The sequence below is a fragment of the Mirounga angustirostris genome, unplaced genomic scaffold (genome assembly GCF_029215605.1).
Source record: "Mirounga angustirostris isolate CCGP_5_RB_7025 unplaced genomic scaffold, mMirAng1.0.hap1 SCAF_9, whole genome shotgun sequence".
Taxonomy (NCBI): Eukaryota; Metazoa; Chordata; class Mammalia; order Carnivora; family Phocidae; genus Mirounga; species Mirounga angustirostris.
This window is the reverse complement of record NW_026991717.1, coordinates 62,519,032-62,546,124: the sequence shown is the minus strand read 5'-3', so window position 1 is coordinate 62,546,124 and position 27,093 is coordinate 62,519,032. Positions and strand designations below refer to the sequence as shown.

The window sequence follows — 27,093 nt, the reverse complement described above, 5'->3', positions numbered from 1 at the left end:
TGGGGGACAGAGGGGACCGGGGGACGGTCAGGGTAGCAGGGTGCAGCCCCCCACTCCAGACTTGGAGGACTGGGCCTAGGCAGAACTACAGTCCTGAGTCAAGGAGTGAGGCTGCCCGGTACTTCTCCGCGGGCTCTCCTCCCACCCATCACAAGCAGCCCCCAGGCCTTCCATCAACAGTCAGCCCTGCTCCATCTTCTCAGGCTGAATCACTGCGTGCGCCAGCCAGGCCCTGTCTCCCTTCATTTTTTTTTTTTTTTAAAGATTTTATTTATTTATTTGAGAGAGAGACAATGAGAGACAGAGAGCGTGAGAGGGAGGAGGGTCAGAGGGAGAAGCAGACTCCCTCCCGAACAGGGAGCCCGATGCGGGACTCGATCCTGGGACTCCAGGATCTTGACCTGAGCCGAAGGCAGTCGCTTAACCAACTGAGCCACCCAGGCGCCCATGTCTCCCTTCATTTCCTCCTCGCCCTTTATTTGTCACTCCTTCTGGCCACCCGTGGCTTGGGCTTCTCACAGGTTTCCAGCGAAGGCGCTGTCAGAGGGGCAGGAGAGCACCGCCCCCTCCCCGCGGTCTGGCTCCTGCCAGGACAGAGAAGGGAGCCCTGCCCTAGACGCAGGCTCAGTCAGCCCCCGCACTAGAAGGAGAAACAAGCATGAGGCCACCTGCCTCCTAAAAATACACACCAGGGCTACAGGAGGGCGGGGCCCAGTGCCTTCTTTTATGATCTTGCCAGCGCAGTGCAGGGGATTAAAGGGTGCTCTATGTTCATAATCAAAAGAATAATAAACAACCAACCCAACGCGCCAGTGTTGTGGGGTGGAGAGGCAGCTCTCCAGTGGAGCTCAGATCCACCCACCCCACACCCTGATAAGGTCTGCAGTGGGAACGAAATCACTTCTCCCGTCGGTACAGCTGAAGCTTTGTGAAGTGTGAAGCCCACCTGAGTTGGCACAGAAGTGAGCCAGGCCAAGGGGGCTGCGGAGCAGAGCCAACCGCTGAGCCCTGTTCTGTGGCAGACCCAGCGAGTGCACGCTCACGGAGTAAGTTCAGTGGTCAGTGACCTGGGGAATGTGACGGGAGTGACTGGGGTTAAGATGCCAGACCCTGGCCAACTGGTTTGAAGTAAGGGCTGTACAGAACCAGGAAGTGTGACTCAGCCCAGATCCCCCTGCTTCTCTGACAGTGCCAGCCTCCTTGTCTGTCGGGGGGGCTGCCGCAGCTCTGAGGACAGTAGCCCTCCCAGCCAGGCCCACCTACCTACGCTTGGCCCAGGGCACTGCTGACAATTCAGGGCAGCCCATGTGGCCCAACCCTTTCCACAGAGGAGGGACCCCAAAGAAGGCCCAGGTGGCCCAAGGCAGGATAGGAGGCAGCAGGACCAGGGCCCTCAACTGCTCTCTCCTGCCCTGAGGCTACGGGAGTAAATCCAGGAAGATGAGGAACTGCCAGACTGGCTGTCAGGCCTCAGGCCAGGGGAGAGCAGTCCTCCCTCCCCAAGGTAAGGCTGCTCTGCAGAGCGATCTTCAGAGTCACCCCGTGCCCTGAGCCCAGCCGTGGGAGGAGCCAGCCCTTTCCAGGCATGGGGCTGCTTCCCGTTAACACACCCTCTATCCCTTCCTTCTCATACCTTAAGTCTTGGCTAAGGAGGGCCTGTCACAGGCCCCAGGACTGAGTCACCCACACTAGTGACAGGTCTCTCTTCCTTCTCCAACAACTGTTCCACATGCCTGCCTTTCAATTAATTCCCACCCTCCTTGGGCTCGTCCCTCCCGGACACTTGGGGGGCAGGAGGGGGGTTGGGGATCCAGGCCCATGGGCTAGGGCCCCAGGCAGAGAGGCTGTGGGGGAAAAAATGAGCAACGTGGTGACACACAAAGCAGGGCTGCCCCCAGAGAGTCCTCAGGGGAATCCGAGGCTCCCCAGTGCCCTAGGGTGTTGGCCACAGCTGGCCCAATCCTGGCCCGCGGATGCTGCAATTACCTAAGAGCATGAAACCTGGCTTCCCACCTGACTGAGTCACCTGAAAACAACACATCCCCACTGCCACACGCCGGCACAAACAGCCAAGCCACTAATCAAGAGTCCGGGAGCTGCGGCGGAGAGGCCAGGTGAGCTCGGGTCCACCCGGAGCGGCCGCCGCCAGGGAAGCAGTCCAGGCGGCTCTAGCACCGAGAGATCCATCTCTGGCACCTCGGCGGGGCTGCCCGCACTCCGACTCCAGTAAGTGCTGCTTCTTCCTCTTGGCGTTTTTCCCCACTGCCCGATCAAGTAACCAGGCCGCTCCTGTCCCTCTGGGAAACTCCTGTCGCCAGGAACTCCCACCTTTCTGCTCTCCCGGACAAAAGCACCCTCTTGCCAGGACCTCTTGCCACCGTCTAAGATGCTGGCCAAAAGTCCATGCTTCTAGCCCACTAGGGCTGTCCCCTGGTTCTTGCCAGTCACTGCTCCAGCGGGAACCTAATGGTCCCCAGCTACTCTTGAACTGGGCTGCTGAGGTACCAGGCTCGTCTGCTGGCTCCCCTGGGTGCCATGGAGACCTGGCGGAAAGGCTCCTTCCGCAACGCCTCCTTCTTCAAGTGGCTGAGCCTAGGGCGGCCGAGGCGACTCCGGCGACAGGGCAGTGTGCTCAGCCAGGCGAGCACAGCTGGTGGGGATCACGAGGAATACAGCAACCGAGAGGTCATCCGGGAGTTGCGAGGGCGGCCAGATGGCCGGCGCCTGCCCCTGTGGGGGGACGAGCAGCCCCGGGCCACCCTGCTGGCCCCACCCAAGCCTCCCCGCCTCTACCGAGAGAGCTCCAGCTGCCCCAACATCCTGGAGCCCCCCGCTGCCTACACCGCTGCCTACTCGGCCACCCTGCCCTCGGCGCTCTCCCTGGCGGGCACCTTCCACCACTACTCTGAGGACAACCTTCTGGACACTCCCTCCTTCCAGGGGACACCTGCTCCAGACCTCAGTGATCCCTTCTTCTCCTTCAAAGTGGACCTGGGGATTTCACTTCTTGAGGAAGTTCTACAGATGCTGAGGGAGCAATTTCCGAGTGAACCTGGCTTCTGAATGGGGTGCGGGTGGGCAGAGGTGGGGTAACTGGAAGAGCTGGAAGCCTGGAAAGAGGGTGCAGCTGCAGATTAAGAAAAAGGTAGGGATAGGAATCCAGGATCCTGCCTGCCCTCCGGGTCCTGAACAGTCCTCCAGGTCACCCCAGAGCGGAGGGACAGAAGGACAGAGGCAAGCTGGAAATGCTGTGGAGGGGGCACTTGCTGGCAGGAGCCCTGAAGGCAGTTGGCTAGGCTGGGAAAGGGAGGCCACGCCTGTAACCACAGGAACGGGGCAGAGGCCAGCAGAGGGGGATGGCAGCACAAGGGGTCTCAGGGAGTGGAGGCCATGCAGACTGTGCAGGTCAGACAGGTGCCCTGCACCAGCCCCTCTGAAGCCACTGTTAATAGACATCACAGGACAGGACTAGACAAAAGTGGTCCCCCCCACTAGCTACATGTGGCTGTTCACATTGAAACTAAGTAAAATTAAAAATTTAGTTCCTTGGTTGCACTAGCCACGTTTCAAATGTCCAACAGCCACACGTGACGAACGGCTACCACATTGGACAGTGCGGGCTGAACATGAACATCACTGGAGAAAGCCCTAGTGGGCAGCATGGGTCTAGGCCACAGCCTGGAGCCACGAGGGCCACGGTGGGCGAGGGGGACAACCAGGCCCTGCAGGGGAGGGGAGGGGCTGGCAGAGTAGGAAGAGCGAGGCAGGTAGAGGTGCAGAGTACAACTCGGGGAAGGCCAAACAAATCATTTGCCGAAGGGACAAGAGAGACAAGCTGCCAACGCTGCTGCCCAGAGCACGCCCTGAGCCCGAGGAAGGAGGCTGTAGGGACTGCCAGCCAGAGGCACAGGGGTGCTTGGGGGAGTTCCCACAATTATTAGTGATGGGAACCCTTGGGAAATGTAGCAGAAACAGTGGCAGATTTCCCTTTCTGCCCCAAGAGCATAGGAGAACCAGATCAGGGGACGGACACAAAACTCGTGGCTGTTACTGTGAAGAAGCTCAGCGGGTCTCCGGAATTCTCCACCAGGATTGGGGAGCTCTGCCTTGCCCGGACCCCCTGATGATGGGGGCCTGCCGCCCAGGGCCAAGCCCACTGGTCAAGGCCAAAGGCTGTGCCAGTGCTCCCGGCTTGTGGCCTGGCCAGAAGACTTGAAACCAGAACCACACTGGCTGGTCACGTGGTTCTGACACGCTAGGCCTCTCCAAGCCTGGCAGAGGGGGAGAGAAGCTTCGACGCATGCTGCTTGCATACCCAAGCCTATGGCCTCCCTCTTCCCTCCTCTGCGCGGACTTGCGGAGTTGAAAGCCTCCCCACCAGATGCAGGAGAAAATGAATAAAGTTGTTTGTAACATGGCCTATAGAGTGTCATCTGGGGCTGTGAAATGCTGGGACTTAACAGCAGGGAATGAGGTCTCTAAAGAAGGGCTCCGACCCGTTCATCTTTCTCCTCTGCCCAGGATCTGGGCCACACTCCCAGGGAGCTTCCCGTCCTCCCAGCCAGCTGAGGAGCGCACAGGAGAGCAGGGATGGCATGGCTGAGGCAATGAGAGCAAAGCCCTGTGGACCCCCAGGGACCTCTCCCCCACGGGTTGGGCTGTGAGCATGGCAGCCTGAGGCTCCCACACAGATCCGCAGGCCATTTCAGAGAAGGGACAGCTCTGGGCCCGAAGGCTCTCTGTCCCGCCAAAGTGGGGTGGTGTAACCAGGGCCAGGTGCGCACGTGTGCAGGTGCCGAACAGAACGCCTCACGCAGCCATGAGGACCAAGAGCCAGCGCGCAGGCGGCGCCCCAGGGCCAGCAGGGGAGCCAGTGCTGATGCTGAGGGATTTGGCCTCTTGACAGTAGGCCCCTGCCGGGGCAGCCCCGGACACACCTGGAGAACTGAACCAGAGCCGGGTAGCAAGCAGCTGCTCACACTGCCTGCCCCTTCCTTCCCTGCGGCACCAGGCAGGCAGTCGAAATGCCCAGTGCTTCACACCACAACCAAGCAGCCCGTGGGCCAGGAAAGCCCCTCTGGGCGATGGTGGGAGCCCCAGGCGGAGACCGGGGGACATGGAGGGAAAGGAAGGTCTAAGAATTCTGTGCGGGGTGGGGTCCTGGCACTCAGAGACAGAAAGAGTCAGAACAGAATCCCAGTCCTGTTCAGGTTGGCAAACCTGCCAATCTCACTCTGCTCCTGACAACCTGGATTTGGGAAGAAAGGGCCCTGAGCAGAGCCCAGACAGAAAAGGTCCCTCAAACCCTGAGCAGACCCAGCTGAGGGAGGTGTGGTTCCTTACCTGTGACAGTCCTGGGTGGCTGGGGCCCCCCACATCCTGGGGCTGTCCCTCCAACCAGGAAATCTTCAGAGGGTTATCAACCAGGCCCACTTCATTTTGGACAGCCAGCTCCTGCCAAACACAGTACCCAGTCCTTGGTCCCATGGCTCCAATCAGCCATAAAGTGGCTCTCTCTACACCCGCAAAAAGATTCAGAACCAGCCCTCTCATCCTCCAGGCAAAACCAAGCAACCTTCACACAATGACAGGCTGAACTTTGACCCTCCTCATGGGTGAGTGGGGGCTACGAGCCTTCTAACTGGGGAGTGGGGGGAGAGGCAAAGCATGCCTGGAGGCATGTCAGCTTCCAAAGGAAGGGAGAGGGTGTGGAGCCAGGTAGCAGGGAACAGTCGGTCTAGGCTCTCCTTCATCCCCAGAGCATTCTCCCGCTCTTACCTTCACTCACTGTGCCTCTACTCCCAGGAATCGGTGGGAGGAGGCCCTCTGGGAGTGTGGATACCTAAGCTCAGAGGGCCCACAGTACTGGCTCCCTACTCTGGAATAGTGGGGCCACCATGGCCCCCCAAAGCCTCCCACAGCACTCACCGCAGCCTTGATGGTTGCAAACTCCACCACGGCAGTGCCAGCCTTCTTACTGGAAAGCACCAGGTGGAGCACCTCTCCATACTGTGAGGACAAGGGGGTCCCAGTAAGCATGGCTCAGCCTTCGGGAGCAAGACAAGTTTGGGTTGGCCTGAGGCCTGCCGGGGCATTTTTGGTTGGGGGATAATGCTTTGTTGCTAATTTCCCAGAGAGGGATCAGAGATGGGAAAGAAAGGAGATTTTTGCTGGGATGCGGAAGGATGGCAAAGGAGAGCTGGGCAAAGGACTGAGGACTCAGACTGCCACCAAAGGTGGGAAGGGGATGGGGCTTCTGTGCCAAGTGCCCACCTTGTCTCTCCCCACACACTCCAGATGGCAAGGACTAGAGCAGGGCAGGGAAGGCGACACTGGCCTGAGGGTACATGGCAACCCAGGGACCAGAGGGCCGTAGCTGGGGAAAGCCTCTAGGCTGCCCTACGGTCTGTGAGGCAGAAAACGTTTAGGCATGGAGATTTGGGGTTTTGGCTGAGATGTAGACAGAGATGGTAAAGAGGGAAGGCAGCAGGGCAGACCTTCTGGAAAAGCTGTAGGAGGACATCTCTGGAGTAGCCGCCTTTTGACTCATCTTCTTTCTTGCACTTCCATTTTAGCTGAAAAGACATCAGTGAGCGCCACCATTAAACTCTGACCTCGGCCTGAACTGTCCCAGCGCCGAACCTGAGCTTTACACTCTGAGCGACACTCATGGTCTTCCAGGCACTTGTCATCTAGGAAGCACCACCAAAAATATGTGTTCCGCTTGAAAATGGATAGGGAGGGTGGCATGCTCACTGGAAGCCGCACTTCCGGCCCCATGAGATGCTCCCCTTCCAGGGCTTCTGGGGAGTGCTGCCTGGCAACCGCCAGGGCTAAGGGGGCCTTTCGGGGCGAGCTCTGAGAGGCCAGCCTGATGCCCAGGCAGCGGGAGGATGGAAGGATGTGGGTGGTAGTGCTGGCTCCCAGAGGCCCAGCATCCCCGCCAGAACCCCTTGAGCCCCCAGAAGGATCTGTTCTTGCTAACAAGAGGTAGTGTGCAGTGGCTCATGGATCCCACAGGGGGTTTAGCTTGGGAGTTTAGCTTTAGCTCACCTTTAGCTTGGGGGTTCCTCTGCCTTCAGGATTTTCTGCCTTTCCTAAAAATTTTGGGAAAATTAGCAAGGTAGAATAGGAGGGAGCCAGCAGGTTCTCTAAAGGAGACACAAAGACCTATAAAAGGTCACTCCTTACCAAAGGCAGTATCTGCCCTCCCTACTGATGAGCTTGGTGGGGAAGGTAGAGGCAATCCCACCCCCATCCAGAGGAGCTGCCACCTCAGGGGCGGTCTGCCCGGCTGCCTGCTGAAGGCCACGATTAGCACTCTGCCAATAAAGGTTGAGACAGAGGTGCAAACGCCATAGTTCTACTGAAACAAAGTATCCCAGAGCCTTTCCTCTACTGATCTGCTCTAAAATAGAGCCAACTCTGCTTAGGGCTCAGACAAACAGGGCCAGGAGATCCCAGGCAGAGTGAAAAACAAATAGGCCCCAGAGAAGTGGTGGGAAGAAGGGACAGGTGGTGTATGTCTGAGTCAGGTGGCCCCAGGGTTGCAAGCAGGTGGAAGCCTCCAGAGCAACGCCACCAAGCAGCCAGTGTGCCTGCTCTGGGCATTTGGGGCTGCCTCAGAGGGGAGGTGCGTGGAGGTGAGAGACGCTTACCTCTCAACCTCTGCTCCCGCTCCTGGCGTATCTGCTCCTGGATCAGCCTCTGCTGTTCCTCCAGCTGCCGGGAACCCTCTTCCCGAAGGCGTTCAATCTGCAGAGCGGGGTTGGGGGGAGTGACAATTCTGTGCAGATCCAATTCCAGGTTGGCTCACCTTGTGAAGGTCCCTGGGAGGCTCCACCTGCAAGCTATGGCTCAGCAACCTGTGGGTTGGACAGATTACCCAGATCCCACAGAAGAGGGAAAGGGCATGCCGTCTGCAGCCACGAAAGCCACCGAGGCCCACTGTCCTCCTTTTCCTGCAGACAGATTTAGGCTGGCACGCCTGGACGCTCACCTCCTGCTCCAATGTCCTGGTGCTCCGGCTCTCCTCCTCCTCCTCACTGCCATGGGCCTGGGCCTGCCGCTCTCGGGCCTCCAGGTCTGGGCATAAGAGGTGAATGACCCAATGTCTGGTCTAAGCAGTTTCTACATGGCCACAGCCTGCCCAAAGTCTCACGCAGGATGAAACCACAGAGTAGCTCCACCCCCTCCCTCCATGCCCATGTGCTCCCAAGTTAGCCTTTGTTGAGAACAGTCAGAGCACAGACGAAGCATGGGCTCCAGCTGAGTGGCCGGGGTCTGGAAGAGTTACGTCAGCTCACGCTGACCAAGCTGGTTCTCCGGCCAGTGAACAGGGTGTGGGTGGGTGCTTATGTCAGCAGCCCAGGGTCACGTGGCAGGGACGCCGAGGGTGGAGCTGCTGGCCTGCTGCTGTGGTTTGGCACGACAACCTGGCCTCCGCCTTGGCGGTGATGCTTCTCCCACCCCAGAGATCAAGTCCCCACCGTCTCCTTTACCTCCCTCGCAGCTCACATTTACCAAGCCTCACTTTGGACCTGACTCTGGTGGCTCCTACAGGCATGGCAGAGTCTGTGTGAGGACATCACACCATGTCCTGGAGCCCTCCCCACCTTCCAAGAGGAAGCTGCTTGTGGCCCGAGGCCAGGCCAGCTGCTGTGACAAACCCTCCTCTCGGGCCTGGCATACACAGCTTTCCTCTCTGGGCACTTTACTTACCTAGAATCACCAGGGTTTTTTGTTTGTTTTTGACAGCAAGGTGGATGGACTGGGATGGTATATGTACATACTAAATATGTGGATGTCAAATAGGCAAGAAGAAGGGGAGAAAAATTGGGTAAAGACTGCCTGGAACAATCTTATTGCAGTGATGAAAATGTTCTCAAACTGATTTATAGTCATAGTTGCACCATTTGGGAAATTTACTCAAAACCATTGAATTGTACACTTCAAATGGGTAGATGTTATGATATTCAAAATACACCATAATAAGGCTTTAAAAAAAAAAAAAAAAAAGAATGCCTGGACCTATTTGGATTCTTCTGAGGGGACTCCACAGAGTGAAAGCTCTGTGCAAAAGTGAGGCTGGGATGCATCAAAAGATCCAGGACGGCATGCTGAACAAGAACACAGACTTTGCTCATAGTGCGTGGTTAACTCCAGCAAGTTCTTATCCCTTTTGTGCCTTAGCTTCTTTATCTATAAAAAATGGATTTAGTAATACCTACCTCCTTGGATAGTTGTGATAATTAAAGGAGGCTGTAAAGCATCTGTCACAACGCTAGCTGGTAGTAAATCTAGTCACTGTTGTTATTCCTAATTGTGTCCTTTAAGACCATCCCTGATAGCAGGGCTCTGCCCAGACCTGGAGCCAAAAAGCTCTGAGGTGCTAGAATTATAGCTCCAGGAAGAAAGGTGAGGGGCTGCATGAAAATGGCCCAGGGAAACCAAAGGCCACCCAGCACCACGATGTCACCTACCAAGCTTCACTTTCTTCCTTCTCTCATCAAGTTTCTGGGTCCTCTCTGCTGCCTGCTTCTTGGCTTTCCTGACCTTGTCATAGGCAGCCTGGCAGGAGAAAGGAACACGGAGGAGCAGTCAGCTTGAGGACAAGCCTGGAACCCAGCCATGTAGCCCGAGAACCGTCAGGAAGCAGCCTAGTGACCAGGACTCAGGCTGGGGCAGCAAGGACTGTGCCGCAGGGCAGAGTATAGGGGACTGAGGCCGAGGGGCCACAGTGGTGTCTAACCATAGGGACAATCGGATAGAGGAGGATGAGCTTACCCTGGCTGCAGCATCGGTCAGTACCTCCAAGGCCTGAGAAAGCTGGTGGAAGAGCTCAGCTAAAAATATGGATCAAGAAAGAGAGAGGACAAAAATGAAGTCATGGGCGCCTGGGTGGCTCAGTCAGTTAAGCATCTGCCTTCAGCTCAGGTCATGATCCCAGGGACCTGGGATCAAGCATCAGGCTCCCTGCTCCGCGGGGAGTCTGCTTCTCGCTCCCCCTCTGCCCCTTCTCCTGCTCATGCTCTCTCTTTCGCTCACTCTCTCTCAAATAAACAAATATAATCTTAAAAAAAAAAAAAAGAATAATGAAGTTGGGCTTGATGACGGTGTGCTCCCTCAGAAAAGCACCTCAAAGAAGCCACGGGCTGGCAGGAAGGCCGACATCAGCAGATGATGGACCAGCAAAGGAATGGGGGTGTACAGGCAACTGACCAGATGCCCCTCACATGCAAAGTGCAGGTTTGGGGCTGCGCACCCAAAGCCAGGCTGCCTGTGCGTGCCAGCACTCCCCAGCACGCACACGGGAGCGGAGATGGGGAAGACACCACGTCCACGTGAGCAGGTCTCACCTTCCCACACCCGGAGAGTCTCACCTGCTCTAGGATTATCCGGATTTTTGTCTGGGTGGCAGGAGAGGGCCTTCTGCCTATATGCCTTCTTCACCTGGAAGAGCCAGAAGATGTGGTTATTCACTCTCTCACCCCAGGACAGAGAGGAAAATCTCACTAACGAGATAAAGGGAATCCAGGGAGTGCTCCCCCGCGCTAAAAGAGAGGCTGCTGGCTCCTACGCAGAAACAGTCACCTCACAACCTCTGAGGAGTTTTGCAGGGGAGGAGGCAAAAGCCATGGAGGGAGCTGACTGCTGTCCTGCAGCAGGGAAGCTGGGCCTACTTCCTGCTGAGCACCAGTCTCACCACAGACGATGTAGAAGGGCTCCTGGCAGGGGCAGGTTTCTTTACAGCCACCTGGAAACAGGCACTCACGTGCTCTTGGTGGGCATGTAAACTGGGGCACCCTTTCCGGAAGAAGATTTAGCCATACAAGTTTTAAAATGTATTTGCCCTCTGATCACTCCTAGGAATTTGGACTTGTAGAAGTATCCCAAAGCAAACATACAATGATGTCCACTGCACCACTGTGTGTTTATTTTTTTTTTTTTAAAGTAGGCTCCCGCCCAGCATGGAGCTGAGTACGGGGCTCGAACTCATAACCCTGAGATCAAAACCTGGACTGAAGAGTCAGACACTTAACCGACTGAGCCACCCAGGCACCCCTAAAAGATTTTAAGTAATCTCTACACCCAATGTGGTACTCAAACCTACAACCTCGAGATCAACAGTCACATGCTCCACCGACTGAGCCAGCCAGACACCCCTGCAGCAACGTTTATATTAGATCAGCACCCAATGGAACGAACCAAAATCTCCATCAACAAAGAGACCCATTAAAAATACTACGATTGGGATGCCTGGGTGGCTCAGTCGGTTAAGTGGCTGCCTTCAGCTCTGGTCATGATCCCAGGGTCCTGGGATCGAGTCCCACATCAGGCTCCTTGCTCAGCAAGGAACCTGCTTTTCCCTCTGCCTGCCACTCCTGCTGCTTGTACTCTCTCTCTCTCTCTCTCGCAAATCAATAAATAAAATCTTTAAAAAAAATACTATGATAGAAGTCTATATGTGCTGACTAGAAAGATCTTCAAGTCATCATCTCAAGCAAAAGAAAAAAAAATTTAACTCTGTATGATGACAGATGTTAACTAGATTTTTTTGTAGTGATGGTTTTGAATATATACAAATACCAAATCATTGTTATACCCCTGAAACTAATACAATGTTATATGTCAATTATGCCTCAAAAAAAATTTTTTTTCAAGGTACAGTGCATGAAAAAAAAATAAGACTTAGAACAGTATATGTAATATCACTTTAGGATTTAAAATAAATAAAAGAGGGCGCCTGGGTGGCTCAGTCGGTTAAGCGACTGCCTTTGGCTCAGGTCATGATCCTGGAGTCCCAGGATCGAGTCCCGCATCGGGCTCCCTGCTCGGCAGGGAGTCTGCTTCTCCCTCTGACCCTCCTCCCTCTCATGCTCTCTCTATCTCATTCTCTGTGTCTCAAATAAATAAATAAAATCTTTAAAAAATAAATAAATAAATAAATAAATAAATAAAAGAACTATAAATAGAGATATTTGGGCATGTGCATAGCCTTTGGCTTCTTTTTTTTTTTTTTTAGGATTTATTTATTTATTTGAGGGAGAGAGCAGGGGAAAGGGGCAGAGGGAGAGAGAAACTCAAGCAGAACCCAGCCCCCCGCCCCCACCCCCGCACCATAGAGCCAGATGTAGGGCTCGATCTCACGACCCTGAGATCAGACCTGAGCTGAAACCAAGAGTCAGATGCTTAACCGACTACACCACCCACGTGCCTGTTTTCTTTTTTATTAGAAACTTATGAGAAAAAAAGTTTCTTATCATAAGAAACCTAACAGTGGTTTCCTTTAGAGAGAGGCTGAAGATGGAGGGGAGGGAAACATTTACTTCTTATTTAAAAAAATTTTGTTTTGCCTCACATCGGGCTCCCTGCTCAGCAAGGAGCCTGCTTCTCCCTCTCTCTCTGCCACTCCCCTTGCTTGTGCTCTCTCACTCTCTGTCAAATAAATAAATAAAATCTTAAAATAATAATAATAAAAGGTATTTTTAAAAATATTTTTTATTTATTTATTTGACAGAGAGAGAGAGAGCAAGAGAGGGGACACAAGCAGGGGGAGTGGAGAGGGAGAAGCAGGCCTCCCGCTGAGCAGGGAGCCCGATGCAGGGCTCGATCCCAGGACCCTGGGATCACGACCTGAGCCGAAGGCAGACGCCTAACGACTGAGCCACCCAGGCACCCCATAAAAGGTTTTTTTTTTTTAAAGATTTTATTTATTTTTATTTGAGAGAGAGAGAATGAGAGACAGAGAGCACGAGAGGGAAGAGGGCAGAGGGAGAAGCAGACCCCCTGCTGAGCAGGGAGCCCGATGTGGGACTCGATCCCGGGACTCCAGGATCATGACCTGAGCCGAAGGCAGTCACTTAACCAACTGAGCCACCCAGGCGCCCAAAAGGTATTTTTTTAAAGTATCTCTACACCCAGTATAGGGCTTGAACTCACAACCCCGAGATCAAGAGTCGCATGCTCCACCGAGCCAGCCAGGTGCCCCCATTTACTTCTTATTTTATACTTTTCTGTAGTTCAAGTTTTCAAACCTTAAACAGGTCTTATTTTATTATCATTTTTTATTGTCTCTTGGTGGGGAGGTTATGGTCCATCTTAAGTTTTTATCTTGTATCTCTGAATTAAAAAGAAAAACTATTATTTCCTATGTTAGTAAAAATAAACAAATGTAGCCACCAAAATTCTCTATCATCTATTGCGCACTCAGCTGTTTTAAAGACAAGGCAGAGCACAAAATCCCAGAATCGCCTCTGGTTCCTGAGGCCTTGCCCTCACTTCTGCCTGCATACCTTACCTGCCACTCAAACCTGCTGTGAGGAGGAGCCTCTGGACCCAGAACTTTCTCAAGTAGCTAAGCCAACCGGCTTTCTAGGCTTCTCAGAGGAAACCAATAAATACTTCTACCCAAAGCTGCTAAGTAAGGACTTTCAGAGGCAAGCAGCCAGCACCAAGGGCGGACGTGTGGACAGGCGCCTCACTCCACTACCACCTCCAGGCCCAAGGAGGGTGGGCAGCCACCTTGCCCAGGACCTCTAGGGTGTGCTGCCACCTGCTGGGCTGCAGCGGGCACTACATCTTCACCAGCCTGGGCGACCAGCCCATCAGGCTCTCGGGGCGCTGGTGGCTCAGCCCAGGAGACAGAATCCACTCCAGGACAGGCCTTGAGCAGCCAGAGTGTAGATGTGCCTTCCTACACTCCCACCTTCCCAATCAGCTACCTGTGTTCACCTGGCCCACCTGCTTGCCTCCCCAACCCAATCTAGCTTTTCACCATTAAAAAATAACATCCAGCTCTGGTTTCACTATTAAAAAATTAATAAGAGAAGAGGTAATAGTTTTATATACACTTTGCAACTGAAACATCACCTTTACTCTTTCAGCCCTTTATCAATCATTTTTTTCTCCTTCTTTCTTTTGCCTCCTACCTGTGCCCCTGGCTTCCTTTCTTTTTCATTTAAAACTAAGCCTTTATTATATTTCTTTATATATTAGGGTCCTTTATTTGTTGTTTTTCTTCAATAAGAAAACAATACTGATGTTCTTTCCCCAGTTCCCCAACTCTCTCTTCAAGGTTCGAGCATTAACTGGATGGTGGGTAGTCTTTTAAACCTTCCTCCTTGATAATACCAGCAAATAGGGCTCTTTTGAATTTTGTTTCTGCCTCTCTCCCACTCCTCTCTCTTTGGTGAAAAAAAGGCAGGGAGAAGAGGGTGTCTGTCACCTCAACGTGAAAGCTGCCTGCCCTCAGAATGGACTTCTTCAGGACCAGGATGAGGGCTGTGGCCTACTGATGTCAGGGCTTTTGAGGAACAGTTTCTTTTGTATCATGGGATTACTTAAAAGTATTATATGTTCACTTTTGTAAATCTGAAAGAAAGGGAGAAAGGGGGCAAGATGGACCGGTAAAAAAGCAAGACAGAAGGAGCATGGCGGGGGGACGCCTGGGTGGCTCACGTCTGCCTTCGGCTCAGGTCAGGATCCCAGGGTCCTAGGATTGAGCCCTGCATCAGGCTCCCTGCTCAGCGGGAAGCCTGCTTCTCCCTCTCCCTCTGTCCTCCAGCTTGTGCTGTCTCTCTCACTCTCTATCTCAAATAAATAAATAAAATCTTTAAAAGAAAGAGTAAAGGAGAGAGAGAGAGAGCACAAGCAGGGGGAGCAGCCGGCAGAGGGGGAGGGAGGCTCCCCGCAGAGCAGGGAGCCCAATGCAGGACTCGATCCCAGGCCCCTGGGACCATGACCTGAGCCAAAGACAGACGCTTAACCAACTGAGCCACCCAGGTGCCCCTCTTTTTTTTTTTTTTTCTTTTTTGAGAGAATGCTTTATGGACTTTATTCTAAAGGAATAATATTAAAGTATATTGTGTGTTTTATAATTCATTTTGGATGTTCTATATCAGAAAACTGGTTTTTGTTTTTGTTTTGTTTTGCGACACACACCTTAGAGTCCAGGTGCTTGTGGGACCTGAGTTGTGTTTAAGTATTTATTTAAAAAAAATCATGTCTCTGGGTTAGCCTGGTGATGGGTATTGAGGAGGGCACGTTCTGCATGGAGCACTGGGTGTTATGCACAAACAATGAATCATGGAACACTTCATCTAAAACTAATGATGTAATGTATGAGGATTAACATAATAAAAAATTCTAAAAAAATTTTAAAAATCATGTCTCCATTTGTACTTAAGCACTATTCTCTTGTGCACAGGTGAATATTTGCAATTATGTTTCATGTTGGGCATGACCAACTGCTGCAAAACCATAAAAAAGGGGACACAGAAACAAACAAAAAAGAAAACTGTTTTTGTTTTACTTACATAGGGAAACAAATTGCTCAAACTGAAAAAAATTAATTATGTAATAATGGGAAATTATATATATCAGTTTGCTTCCTTATCAATTCTCTTTCCAGAATGTGTTCCTTGGACAAATGTCTATTAACAGTCTCATCAGATCTTTTTTTTTTTTTTTTTTTTTTTAAAGATTTTATTTATTTATTTGAGACAGAGAGAATGAGAGAGAGCACATGAGGGGGGGGAGGGTCAGAGGGAGAAGCAGACCCCCTGCCGAGCAGGGAGCCCGATGAGGGACTCGATCCAGGGACTCCAGGATCATGACCTGAGCCGAAGGCAGTCGCTTAACCAACTGAGCCACCCAGGCGCCCAGATCTTTTTTTTTTTAAGTAACAGTATAACTAGACCTAGGTTACCTCCATCTGCATGGACCCCATCTTACCCCTGCCCTTCCAGCTCCATACTCCCCAAATTTACAATTGCCCTAATCAAATTGATATATCGGACCCCCCATTACCTCAAGGCCTGGCCTGGACCTCAATTTCCAAACCATCCTTTAAAGATATAAAGGGCTGATCATTCTGTATTTCAAGATCCTATCAGAAAAAATTACCAGTCTCATGCACTGGCTGGTTATTAGCAAGAAGAGAGGTAAGGCCAGAAAGTCAATGTCAGGATGGTATTCATTTCCAAGGAGGGGTATCTAAAGGTTACTGAGAGCCCTTCAGTACAGCACTGAATCTACCCCACCTCCTGGGTCTACTGATGTAATCAGGTTATTTCCCTGATATTGAAGAGGAAGGACACCGTTTAGCAAGGAAGATGGCTGTGAAAACAATGAACTACATTATTTTATGTGATGCTGTAAGAGTGGTCCATGAGAATGAAAACACAGAAATAAATCCACAATTACATGGTCAATTAATCTTTGACAAAGGAGGAGTAAATATAAAATGGGGAAAAAGTCTCTTCAACAAATGGCCACATGTAAAAGAATGAAACTGGAGGGGGGCCTGGGTGGCTCAGTCGTTAAGCATCTGCCTTCGGCTCAGGTCATGATCCCAGGGTCCTGGGATTGAGCCCCACATCGGGCTCCCTGCTTCGCTGGAAGCCTGCTTCTCCCTCTCCCACCTCCCCTGCTTGTGTTCCCTCTCTCGCTGTGTCTCTCTCTGTCAAATAAATAAATAAAATCTAAAAAAAAAAAAAAAAGAATGAAACTGGAGCACTTCCATTCACCACACCCAAAAATTCAAAATGGATTAAAGACCTGTATGTGAGACTTGAAACCATAAAAATCCTTGAAGAGAGCACAGGTAATAATCTGACATCAGCTGTAGCAATATTTTTCTAGATAGATCTCCTGAGGCAAGGGAAATAAAAGCAAAAATAAACTATTGTGACTATATCAAAATAAAAAGTTTCATGGGCGCCTGGGTGGCTCAGTTGGTTAAACGTCTGCCTTCGCCTCAGGTTGTAATCCCAGAGTCCTGGGATCGAGTCCCGCATCAGGCTCCCTGCTCAGCAGGGAACCTGCTTCTCCCTCTCCCTCTGCCTGCTGTTCTGCCTACTTGTGCGCTCTCTCTCTCTGTCAAATAAATAAATAAAATATTTTTAAAAATTAAAATAAAAAGCTTCGTCACAGTAAAGGAAACAACAAAACTAAAAGACAACCTACTGAATAGAAGATATTTGCAAATGACATATCCAATAAAAGGTTAGTATCCAGGGGCGCCTGGGTGGCTCAGTCGGTTAAGCAGCTGCCTTCGGCTCGGGTCATGATCCCAAGGTCCTGGGATAGAGCCCCACGTCGGGCTCCCTGCTCAGTGGAGAGTCTGCTTCTCCCTCTCCCTCTGCCTGTCTCTCTGCCTACTTGTGCTCTCTCTCTATCTCTCTGCCAAATAAATAAATAAAATCTTTTTTAAAAAAAAGGTTAGTATCCAAAATACTAAAGAATTTATAGAACTCAACACCCAAAAAATAAATATTTCAATTAAAAAATGGGCAGAAGACATGAACAGACATTTCTCCAAAGAAGACCTACAGATGGCCAACAGAAACATGAAAAGATGCTCAACATCATCATCAGGGAAATGCAAATCAAAACTATAATGAGATATCACCTCACACTGGTCAGAATGGCTAAAATCAAAAACACAAGAAACAGGTGCCTGGCTGGCTCAAACCACAAAGCATGCAACTCCCTTTTTTTTTTTTTTTTAAGCTTCTATTTATTTATTTGAGAGAGAGAGAGCATGAGAGAAAGAGAGCATGAGCAGGGGGTGGGGCAGAGGAAGAAGCAGACTCCCCAAAGAGCGGGAAGCCTGATCTGGGACTTGATCCCAGAACCCCAGGATCATGACCTGAGCCAAAGGTAGACACTTAACTGACTGAGCCACCCAGGCGCCCAAGCATGCAACTCTTGATCTCAGGGTCGTTGAGTTCAAGCCCCACATTGGACGTAGAGCTCACTTTAAAAAAAACCTCAAAAAACAAAACCTCAAGAATCAACAAGTGTTGGGCAAGGATGTGGTTAAAAAGGAACCCTCATATACTGTTGGTGGGAATACAAATTGGTGCAGCCATTGGAGATTCCTCAAAAAATTAAAAATAGAACTACCCTAGATCTAGGAATCTCACTATTTACCCCCCAAATACAAAAATACTAATTCAAAGGGATACATGTACCCCAATGTTTACTGAAGCATTATTTACAATAGCCAAACTATGGAAGCAGCCCAAGTGCCCACTGACTGATGGATAAAGTAGATATGACACATATATATGTAGGAATATTATTTGGCCATAAAAAAGCCTGAAATTTTTCCATTTGCAACAACATAGATAGAGCCTGAGAGTATAATGACGAACAAAATAAGTCAGTCAGAGAAGACAAATACCATATGATCTCACTCACATGCAGAATTTAGGAACTAAAACAAACAAGCAAAGAAAAAAAAAGCAAAAGAGAGAGAGACAAACCAAGAAACAGACTCTTAACTACACAGAACAAACTGATGGTTACCAGAAGGTAGGTGAGTGGGGGGATGGGGGAAATAGGGGATGGGGATTAAAGAGTATACTTACCATGATGAAATAAAATATAATAAATAAAATGAAATAATTTAAAAAAAAAAAAGAATGGAAACACAGGGAAGGGAGTAACTAATTTTAGCCCTGCAGGCTTCCCAGAGGGGAAATATCTGAGCTGGGTCTGAAAGATGAGTAGCTCTCCCAGCAGAGAGCTGGAAAGGACCTTCAAGACAGAGGGTGTAAATAGTCAAACTATGGAAAGAGCCTAGATGTCCATCAAGAAATGAATGGATAAAGAAGATGTGGTATATATATACAATGAAATATTATGCAACCGTCAAAAAAAATGAAATCTTGCCATTTGCAACGACGTGGATGGAACTAGAGGGTATTATGCTAAATGAAATAAGTCAATCAGGGCGCCTGGGTGGCTCAGTTGGTTAAGCGACTGCCTTCGGCTCAGGTCATGATCCTGGAGTTCCGGGATCGAGTCCCGCATTGGGCTCCCTGCTCAGCAAGGGGTCTGCTTCTCCCTCTGACCCTCCCCCCTCTCATGCTCTATCTCAGTCTCTCTCTCAAGTAAATAAATAAAATCTTAAAAAAAAAAAAAAAAGAAAGAAGTCAATCAGAGAAAGACAAGTATCATATGATCTCACTGATATTGAGGAATTTGAGAAACAAGGCAGAGGATCATAGGGGAAGGGAGGGAAAAATGAAACAAGATGAAACCAGAGAGAGAGACAAACCATAAGAGACTCTTAATATCAGGAAATAAACTGAGGGTTGCTGGAGTGGAGGGGGGTGGGAGCAATGGGGTGGCTGGGTGATGGACATTGGGGAGGGTATGTGCTACGGTGAGCGCTGCGAATTGTGTAAGACTGATGAATCACAGGGGCACCTGGGTGGCTCAGTCGTTGGCCATCTGCCTTCGGCTCAGGTCATGATCCTAGGGTCCTGGGATCCAGTCCCGTGTCAGGCTCCCTGCTCAGCGGAGAGTCTGCTTCTCCCTCTCCCTCTGCCCCTGCTTGTGTCCCCGCTCTTGCTGTCTGTCTCTCTCTCTCTGTCAAATAAATAAATAAAATCTTTAAAAAAAATAAAACTGTGTTTCTTAAAAAAAAAAAAAAGACTGATGAATCACAGACCTGTACCCCTGAAGTAAGTAATACATTATACGTTAATTAAAAAAAAAAAAAAAGACAGAGGGTGTAAAAGAGCCTGACTTCTCTTAGAGTCCCAGACCAACTTAGAAGAGATATACAAGAGTTTTGCTTTAGGGGAGCCTGGCTGGCTCAGTCTGTAGAGCAAGAGACTCTTGATCTTGGGGTTGTGAGTTTGAGCTCCATGTTAGATGTGGAGATTACTTAAAAATAAAATCTTAAAAAAAAAAAAAAACAGCTAAAGGGGCGCCTGGGTGGCTCAGTCGTTAAGTGTCTGCCTTCGGCTCAGGTCATGATCCCGGGGTCCTGGGATGGAGCCCCACATCAGGCTCCCTGCTCGGGGAGAAGCCTGCTTCTCTCTCCTCCACTCCCCCTGCTTGTGTTCCCTCTCTCACTGTGTCTCTCTCTGTCAGATAAATAAATACAATCTTTAAAAAAAAAAAAAAATCTAAAAAAAGATTTTGCTTTAATGAGGGAAAGGTACTGAGAACAGAAAAGGACATGAAAAAAGAGGGACATGGTTGCAATAAAGCATGGAAATAAAACTGTTTTTATTAAAGGATATTTTGGGTATTAGAAAACTTCAACCAGGGGCATCTGGCTGGCTCAGTCAGTGAAGTATGCAACTCTTGATCTCTGGGTTGTGGGTTCAATACCCACACTGGGTGTAGAGATTGTTTAAACATAAAATCTTTTGGGGCGCCTGGGTAGCTCAGTCGTTAAGCGTCTGCCTTCCGCTCAGGTCTTGATCCCAGGGTCCTGGGATCGAGCCCCGCATCGGGGTCCCTGCTCCGCGCTCCGTGGGAAGCCTGCTTCTCCCTCTCCCACTCCCCCTGCTTGTGTTCCCTCTCTCGCTGTGTCTCTCTGTCAAATAAATAAAATCTTAAAAAAAAAAAGTACACATGTATCAAGTCATTATGTTAATATAATATGTCAATTACATCTCAATTAAAAAAACAGATATTCTGCTTCTTTCTACTATTCTAAGCTAGAAGGCAGCATAGTTCACTGAAAGAGAGAAAATTCTGGAATCCAACAGATGTATTTTTAAATTTTCAATCTTCTGTATACTACTAGCAAGACTTTGAACAAATTGTTGAACCTCACTAAGCCTTAGCTTCTTCAACTATAGTGTGAGGGAAGTATTTTCAGCATAGTTGTGAGGATTAAAAAAACAAAACAAAACAAAAAACAGTCCACGTGAAGTACCTCACAAAAACTGAGCACTCAGTGTAAGTCCCAAACCTCTCATCTATCCAATTCTGGAAGGAAGGTAAACTGTGACACTAGCCCAGAAGGATGCCAAGCTGACAGCAATTCCAGGGATGGATGTGAGTCCACGGTGGGGCCAGGTCAGCGCAATTTGAATTCTCAAGATGGAGAGGGCCGGTTTCAAGTCTGCTGGGGGTGTGGTTCTAAAGTATAATCCTTGGTTAGCCCCCAGAGGCTCTGAAATACTCTCATTCAAAGAGTAGATGGCCGGTGCCTGGGTGGCTCAGTTGGTTAAGCGACTGCCTTCGGCTCAGGTCATGATCCCAGGGTCCTGGGATCGAGCCCCGCATCGGGCTCCCTGCTCTGCGGGGAGGCTGCTTCTCCCTCTCCCACTCCCCCTGCTTGTGTTCCCTCTCTCGCTGTGTCTCTCTCTGTCAAATAAATAAATAAAATCTTTAAAAAAAAAAAAAAAAGAGTAGATGGCAGAGTAGGTAGCCTAAGATCTTCTAAGAGTGGCTGTGAACCAAAACCCAGCTGGCCTAAGAATGCTGGTCAAGTGTGTCTGTCCTGATTAACTAGTTATTACTCTTTTTAGCTGTTAAGCCTGCTCTGGGCAGGGCCCATTCCTGGGTTTTAGCCTGGAAGGCTAGTTTTGACTTTGAACCAGTTGGCCTGGAGTTTGGTGTTTTGTGTTACAAACTGGATTCCCAGCTTTGCCCAGCGTTCCAAAGTGACTGCTGCCTAAAGAATTTCTCATCATATAAACACAACTATCCTGAAGCAGGCCTTTGAAAACGCTTCCGGTGTCAATATTGTTTATCATGAAATAATCCTCCCTTATTAGCAGCTCAAGAGGCTGGATTCAGGGCAAAAAGATGCAAAATATGTTCCTTCACTATGATAAAGTTGGGAAGGAGGAAGGACTTTCAGAAGAGAGAAACAGAGAGACCCTATTTGCAATGATATGGGATAAAGCTAGAACTGTTTAACCCCAGGCATCAGGGATGGAGCTCCTCCATGAAACTGAGTCTGCAAGTGCTGGATCACTTAGGCAGGGCTGAAGCCACCAAGGGAAGTTGCCAAAGGCTGAGGCGCCTGGCTGGCTCAGCCTGTGGAGTGTGTGACTATTCATCTCAGGGTTGTGGGTTTGAGCCCCATGTTGGCTGTAGAGATTACTTAAAAATAAAATCTTTAGGGGCTCCTGGGTGGCTCAGTCAGTGAAGCTTCTGACTCCTGATTTCAGCTCAGGTGATAATCTCAGAGTCGTGAGATGGAGTTGGGCTCTGTGCTGGGCAAGGAGCCTGCTTAGGATTTTCTCTCTCCCTCTCCTTCTGCCCACCACCCCATCCCCGCCCCATACTCGCTCTTTCTAAGAAAATAAAAAGAAAATAAATAAATAAAATCTTAAAAAAAAGAAGAAGTTGCCAAAGGCTACTGGATTGACTTAACACTTGTAGCTTTCTTTTTAATTTTGTAATTTTTAATTTTTAAATAGATTTTATTTATTTATTTGACAGAGAGAGACACAGCGAGAGAGGGAACACAAGCAGGGGGAGTGGGAGACGGAGAAGCAGGCTTCCCGCGGAGTAGGGAGCCCGACGTGGGGCTCGATCCCAGGACCCTGGGATCATGACCTGAGCCGAAGGCAGACGCTTAACGACTGAGCCACCCAGGCGCCCCAACACTTGCAGCTTTCTTTCTTTACCTGTGGGTTTCCCCTAAATCCCTGGCCTCCCTAGCACTTGGAAACATTCATTTGCATTTCCTGAGACTTCACAGAGAGGAGGAGCCAGGTGACAGTTGAGTGGCTTCCCACCCAATGTCCCCTGCACAGACCATGGGTTTTCAGAAGACCAGGCTGTCTCCAAGGCCCAGCCCCAGAAAGACAAAGATCTCAGATGAAAAGAAGCTCCACGAGGACTTTAAATTCTAATTTGCAGAAGTGTAGTCTTTCTCCTGACATCTTTCTAAGATGCTATTGCCCCCCACCCCTTCTTCATCCTAGGACACTACTTGAGTTTAGTCTGACTTCCATGTCTCAGGATTATCATCCAGAACATAAACTACTGAAAGTGCAACACATTCAGGCTCCACTGAAGGCAAAGAGTTAGGCTTTTTCTATGCTTTCCTAGGAGGCAATGATCTTTTTTTTTTTTTTTTTAAAGATTTTATTTATTTATTTGACAGAGAGACACAGCAAGAGAGGGAACACAAGCAGGGAGACTGGGAGAGGGAGAAGCAGGCTTCCCGCGGAGCACAGAGCCCGATGCAGGCTCATGACCTGAACCGAAGGCAGACGCTTAACGACTGAGCCACCCAGGCGCCCTAGGAGGCAATGATCTTAAACTCTACTCTTTCTATAGTTTTCCTGTCTCTTCCCTAGTCAGTCTCTATTAGTCGGTACCAGATACCAGCACTTTCCTTCAAGTGCCTCTAATCTGCTGTTTCTTTTCTGGCATGGTCTGGAAAAACAGATAAGCTGTTGTGGTTCTCTTACTTATTTATTTAAGGATTTTTTTATTTTTAAGTAATCTCTATACCCCATGTGGGGCTTGAACTCACAACCGTAAGATCAAGAGTTGCATACTGTACTGAATGAATCAGACAGGTGCCCCAACTGTTTTGGTTCTTTTAAAATAATTTTACAATTTTTAAAATTAAAAAGAAATTTTTTTAATTAAAAACATTTTATTTCAGGGGCGTCTGGGTGGCTCAGTTGGTTAATGTCTGATATTGGCTCAGGTCATGATCTCAGGGTCCTGGGATCCAGCCCTGCGTTGAGCTCCATGCTCAGCAGGGAATCTGCTTCTCCCTTTCCCTCTGCCCCTCCCCTCTGCTCGTGCACAGGCACACGCTCTCTCTTTCAAATAAATTAATAAAATCTTAAAAAAAATTTTTTCATTTTACAATTGTAATTGTACCTCAAATGAGAGCCCACGGGTATAGGAAAGTATGGGGGTTTCCCTTACAAAAAAAGGGAATGTGCTTTATGGGGCAGGGAGTTTTGTTTATCCCCAGGGCCCAGAACAGTACACTGAACAGGACCTGGCACTCAGTAGGTACACAATAAATACCTACTGAATGAAAGGCACAAACATCCATTTGTTCTCAGCCAAAACACAATGAGAAAGCCTCAACTCTGTCAATTACTTCAGAGCCACGGAGAAGTGAGTGCTGTCCTGACCCCGGGACATCTTACCTCTATTTCACAATTTTCCCTTCCACCTGCTAACCCCGACTCTTGAGAAACCAAGTCTGAAAAAGGGAAAAAATCACTAGAGTAGACTTTCAGAACCACAATGGGAACTAAATTTTATGCCCCAGAACCCACATCACAGAGAGGATGAATGAATCATGAATAACCAGCCACCCAGCCTTTCCCAGAGGCTCCATAACTGGTTCTGCCACTTGTAGCAACCTGAGCCCAGAGCAGAGGAGTGGGCTGGGAGGTGGGTCTCCCACCATCTCCACTGGGCTTTGTGCCAGGCACACAGTAGGGCCTCTGACAATCCACCTGACTCCAGTTTCACCTCTTGAGGAGAACAAACTCCTGACTTACTCAAAAAAAAGCAAGGCGCTAAGGGGTCCCATAAACATAAGATAGCCACCATTAACTTAAAAGAAAGGTGCCCTACAAAGAAGAGATCATTATTTTTTTTTAAAGGCTGCTGTTCCCTTCTTATAATAAAACTTGGAACCAGGTAAGTAAGTGGTACAGGTAATTAAGCCCCGTTCTCAAAAGTCAGACTCATAGGTCAGACTCATACAGAAGACAGATAAGGAGACCACTCTGTGTGACAACAGGTACTAAGAGAACAAACCAGAAGGGTGAATCAGCTAGAAGACCATTATCAGGTCTGGGTGCAGGAATGGGAACAGTCAGTAATCACGGCCCAGGGAGCAATTTAATTTCTCCCCAAGCCTCGGAGAGGCAGACATCTCCTCATCCCTGCACCAGCTGGAACACCAGAGGTTAAGCAACTGTCCGGTGTCGCAGGCAGGCAGTAAACCACAGAGCTCTGGGCACTTATGCAGAAGTCCCCTCTGCCTGACATATTGGTCATTTTCATTCCTGATAGCCTGTGGCCCACCCTGCAACAGCACTGCCGAGAAATCCCCAAGTGCCTGGTCACTACAAAAACTGCACTGCTCCTAAGGCTCATGACAGGCAGGGTGCCAGCCCCACCCCCGAGACCAGCCCCTTCAGGTCAATGCTCCCAAATGTGAGCCAGCCGGTGGTACTGAGATGATTCTGGGGGAACTCAGACCTCACACCAACATCTTTCTCAGGATGCTAACCATGGCCCATGGCCAAGACATGACCTATACAGCCTGGAACAAGTGGGACTGGGCACAGGGCCTGACCTGCTTCTCCCCAAATGTTGCCCTTAAGCCCCCTTTGAATCTGGGTCCTTGGACCATCCCTGTGGTCACTGTTCAGCTCCTCACAACCCTCAGGCTCTCGTCTCTGGGTCCCCCCCTTCCTTTAGCCCTCCCAGCACTCCCTCCTGGGCCTCAACCCCTGCCCTGCCATTCTTCTCAGCCCACTTCCCCAAACCAGCTACCCACCTGGAACCCCATCTACGGCCCCACCTCCTCCCTCCCATCCTTACCCTAAGCATCCCTATATCAGGCTCAGACTCCAAAATCTTTGCCCACCTGCTTCCCTCAGGTTGTAGATTCCTACCCCCTCATATCTGTCAGATATCTTGGATCTGGCTGCCCCACACTTTTCCCCACTGCCTGCTGTAACCCTCAAGCCCTGGAGACTTGGGTCCCCAGCCCCAAAGCCGTTCTCTCTGCTCCGTCTCTGCCATTTCTCAGGGTGAGGAACTCCTCCTCTCTAGGCCTCGGTATTTCCAACATCTCATTCATTTCTTTTTTCCCCATAAAAACAAATTTATATTAGTAGAAAGAAGTGAGTCAATTTAAAGAAAAATAGTAATAAGTAGATAACAGTACTCAGGAACAGCAAAAATTGGGAAAGCAACTATTCAGATGGAGACTATTTTGTTTTTGATTTTTAAGATTTATTTATCAGGGTGCCTGGGTGGCTCAGCAACCGACTCTTGGTTTTGGCTCAGGTCATGATCTCAGAGTCCTGGGATCAAGCCCTGAGTCAGGCTCCATGCTCAACAGAGTCTGTTTGAGATTCTCTTCCTCTTCTTCTGCCTTTCTCCCAGCTTGCCCTCTCAAGATCAAGAGTCGCATGCTCTACCGACTGAGTCAGCCAGGCATCCCTGGATGCAGAGTATTTTGAATGCTGCCCTAGATGAAATGAAAACTGCACTGTGGTAATTTGAACACACATTTTAATGTACTCCCTCAAGCTGTCTAGATCAGCTTAATACCTGTCAAGTCCATCTGGGCAGGGCAGCTTTACTCAGAGTCAAATCTGTGTGTCTCAGATGGAGTCATGAGGTACTATGGGGCTCACAGATCCATCTCTTGTTGCCCTAATTGCTCCTGAAGTGTGGGTCATAAAAAAAAAAGCTCTGAAAGAGAAGTAGAAAATTTGGGTTTGGGCAAGCACTCTGCATTTATTAGCCACCTTAGGCTGGGCAAATCAATTAACCTCTTGAGTCTTAGTCTTTTGATCTATAAATTGGACCTAATAGTCCTTGCCTATCTCACAGGCCTTTTTTTTTTTTTTTTTTTAAGATTTTATTTATTTATTTGACAAAGGGAGACACAGCAAGAGAGGGAAAACAAGCAGGGGGAGTGGAAGAGGGAGAAGGAGGCTTCCCCGCGGAGCAGGGAGCCCGATGCGGGGCTCGATCCCAGGACCTGGAATCATGACCTGAGCCGAAGGCAGACGCTTAACAACTGAGCCACCCAGGCGCCCCTCACAGGCCTGTCTTGAAGATCACATCAAATGAGATAATTTATGTGAAAGCACTTTGGTATCATATAAATGTGAGGTATTATCTTGAATGCTAATGAATAACTTGCCGCTTACAAACATATGAATCATTCCTTTTGACTTAACAGGCAGCCAAGTAACTTCAAAAATCCAGAGCTCCAGCCAAACAGCAAAACCCAGGAGTGAGTTAACCATCAGAGAGATGCTGGGAAGACTAGAGACCTACCTCCCGGGACCGCCCAGTGCTAGTCAAGCCCCTAGTGAACAAATGACTGCCATCAAGAGAAACCAGGCTCCGTGCCCAACCTCGAGGCCTCAAAGCCTTGTCTGGAAGTAAGAGGCTTTGGGAAAGCCTCCTGTTGGAGACAGTGGACTGAGTCAGGGACACCTCAAATCCAGAAATGGCTCCCAGATGCCCACAGAATCAAGTCCAACCACTGTAGCACCTAGAGGTCCAAAGATACATTTTTCAGATTGTTCTCCCGCCACATCTTCAACACGCCCTAGGCAATGCCCCATTCCTTGTCATGCCAGGCAT

The 27,093-nt window shown here is 49.6% G+C and overlaps 2 protein-coding genes across 7 annotated transcripts in view; one reads left to right on the top strand and one right to left on the bottom strand.

The window, feature by feature from the left end:
• DNAJC17 (DnaJ heat shock protein family (Hsp40) member C17) overlaps nt 1–27,093 on the bottom strand; it is a 39,922-nt gene that overhangs the window by 3,895 nt on the left and 8,934 nt on the right. For 2 of the 6 annotated variants that reach the window (XR_010405053.1, XR_006795012.3), the window contains exons 2-10: nt 10,383–10,452; nt 9,787–9,845; nt 9,483–9,570; nt 8,000–8,085; nt 7,659–7,755; nt 7,054–7,097; nt 6,498–6,575; nt 5,929–6,047; nt 5,344–5,454 (exon numbers count right to left, since the gene is read on the bottom strand). Coding sequence is in view for 4 of the 6 variants with exons in the window: in XM_045900336.3 (XP_045756292.1) it covers nt 1,053–1,067; nt 5,344–5,454; nt 5,929–6,009; nt 6,498–6,575; nt 7,054–7,097; nt 7,659–7,755; nt 8,000–8,085; nt 9,483–9,570; nt 9,787–9,845; nt 10,383–10,452 (729 nt within the window). In the remaining 2 variants the exon portion in view is untranslated. Of the gene's footprint in view, nt 1–5; nt 1,068–5,343; nt 5,455–5,928; nt 6,048–6,497; nt 6,576–7,053; nt 7,098–7,658; nt 7,756–7,999; nt 8,086–9,482; nt 9,571–9,786; nt 9,846–10,382; nt 10,453–27,093 lie in introns of those variants that run through there. The other 4 variants (XM_064570671.1, XM_045900335.3, XM_045900336.3 and 1 more) reach the window with 3 other exon arrangements.
• Nucleotides 1,061–5,285, top strand: CUNH15orf62 (chromosome unknown C15orf62 homolog). Its single transcript, XM_045900337.3, has one exon. It carries the CDS (start codon nt 2,536–2,538, stop codon nt 3,061–3,063), a length of 528 nt encoding a protein of 175 aa, XP_045756293.1. The 5' UTR covers nt 1,061–2,535; the 3' UTR covers nt 3,064–5,285.